Raw genomic sequence first — 2,159 nt, 5'->3', positions numbered from 1 at the left:
GCAGCTCCTGTGCTGAGCGTCTGCCCCCTGGTGGTCAGTGTACGTCATAGTGACGGTCATTCTGCCGTTCGGTCGATTTGCATATTAGCCTGTTATTATATAGGATGCTTGTTATGTGCTTGAAATAGCTCATGATTAATAAAAAACATTTTAAGAATCTTTTCAGTGAAATTATAGCTCTTCCCTCTTTCTTCTTTCTGAATGCCTATCCTCAGATAACAAGTTGTATATAGTCTTCAACGTGTTTGATGATGAGTCCACCGGCTGGACCTACCAGGAGGGCATCCTGTCCATGAAGGTCACGAGGAAAGGACCCGTCATTAGCACACTTGATGCTGATTGGCTGGAGTTAACGACTTTCTACTATAAGCAAGGCTTGTCTTTAATTGGCTCTTTTGTGTGCTGGGAAACCCCTAGAGGTAAGTTTTCAGTTGTGATAATGTCTTTAAAAACTGACCTTATGTTAGAGTGGGTGGAAATGTGTTTGCCTCTCAAGATCTGTGGCTAAAAGGACAGATGTCATTCCTGAGGAAATAGATTCCAGTCCTTACACGGCTCTGTCGCTTTAATGTGAAAGCTTCACCATCCCGGTGGGAGAAGTTAACGTGATGTTTGCTGTTGGGTTGTAACTGTCAGGACTAGACAGACCTCCAACAACCCAACTGGGGCTGACGACGGCATTTGAGAATTACTATCCAAACGGAGGACACTATCCCAATGTGGACACGACCTACCTGATTCTTTCTATACTTTGTCTTGAAAAATAACTTTTGCTTCAGAAAATGATATTGATCTGATGTTCCTGTCTGCCTTCCCCCATCGTTCACCTGTCTCTAGCCTTCCTCTTTTAGTTACAAAGGAATCTGTAGTCTTCCATTTACATCACAAAAACAAAGAAACAAACAAAACTCCAAAAATGACTTTCTAGGGAAAGTGTTTTTAAAAAGAGATTAGTGCTAAAAGAAAAGAAAAATAGACATTAAGGAAGCTGGAAACATGGAAGGATGGAGGCCATGAAAACCAGAAGAGGGCCGGCCCATGTGGCTCAGTGGTTGAGTGCCGACCTAGCACCAGGAGGTCACAGTTCAATTCCGGTCAGAGCACATGCCCGGGTAGTGGACTCGATCCCCAGCAGGGAGGTGTGCAGGAGGCAGCCGATCAATGTTGATGTTTCTCTCTCATCAATGTTTCTCTCTCTCTCTTCTTCTTCCTTGCTCTCTCTCTAAAATCAATAAAAACGTTTTTTTTTAATGAAAAACAGAATAACTGGGGACCCTAACTCAATGAGGTTAGAGAAAAGAATGAAAAAGTAAATAAGATGAGATCTCAGTATACCTTATTATCATTAAATCAGTGCAGTGATGACTTCACTGATACAACTGAAGACTTTGGATGAATATTTTGAACTAGCGAGAGTCACATGTTCCAGTGGGCCCTTCTAACCAGCAACCAGGATTCAGGCCCGAGCCCACGGCAGCACCAGAAGTGCGGCTGCCTGCGGAGCGCTGGGCAGAGCAGCTGCTCAAGGAAGACTTTTTGGTTCTTGGAAACTTCTTCCAAGTTGGTCTAAGAGGAAGAGCATGGGCTTTCAGATCAGACAGACCAGGTTTAAATCCGATCTCCTCTCCTGATTAGCTGTGCGATGCTCTCTACTTATTAGCTGTGGGATCTGAAGAAGGTAGTCGAGCCCCGTTTCTTCGAAGGGGGATAAAAATAGTCTTACTTTAACTCATAGAAACAGAGACCTAAGGGAAGGCTACCAGAAGGGAGTGGGGAGGGGAAAAGTGAAGGGGAAATGGTCATAACACTGTGATGAGTTTGCGCGGGGTCAGATGGTCACTAGAATTGGGGGCATGATCACACTGTAAGACATAAACATGTCCAATCGCTGTATTGCATACCCGAAGCTAATACAACCCTAAATCAACTAATGAAAACTTAAAAAATACTCCCACTTGATCGTTGTGAGAATTCCATAAGCTACAGCGTGTGCACAGGGACCCCCAGCGCCCGCTCGCCCTGGGCGGTCACGGTCTGAGGCTAATTTTCTTTCCCGACGCTGGTCCTGGGCAGTCACAGTGCTCTGAGCGCGGCCCTCCTACTTGGGGGTCGGTCATGCTTCATATTTCTCTCCCCGCTCACCCCCTCTCCCTCCCTCC

The 2,159-nt window shown here is 45.5% G+C and overlaps 1 protein-coding gene across 2 annotated transcripts in view; it reads left to right on the top strand.

The window, feature by feature from the left end:
* RFTN2 (raftlin family member 2) overlaps positions 1–2,159 on the top strand; it is a 40,373-nt gene that overhangs the window by 18,662 nt on the left and 19,552 nt on the right. For both annotated transcript variants that reach the window (XM_014545570.1, XM_005873562.2), the window contains one exon: positions 216–419. In XM_014545570.1, the coding sequence (XP_014401056.1) occupies positions 216–419 (204 nt within the window). The remainder of the gene's footprint in view (positions 1–215; positions 420–2,159) is intronic.

The sequence above is a fragment of the Myotis brandtii genome, unplaced genomic scaffold, assembly GCF_000412655.1.
Source record: "Myotis brandtii unplaced genomic scaffold, ASM41265v1 scaffold412, whole genome shotgun sequence".
NCBI classification, from domain to species: Eukaryota; Metazoa; Chordata; class Mammalia; order Chiroptera; family Vespertilionidae; genus Myotis; species Myotis brandtii.
This window is presented reverse-complemented; position numbering and strand designations above follow the sequence as displayed.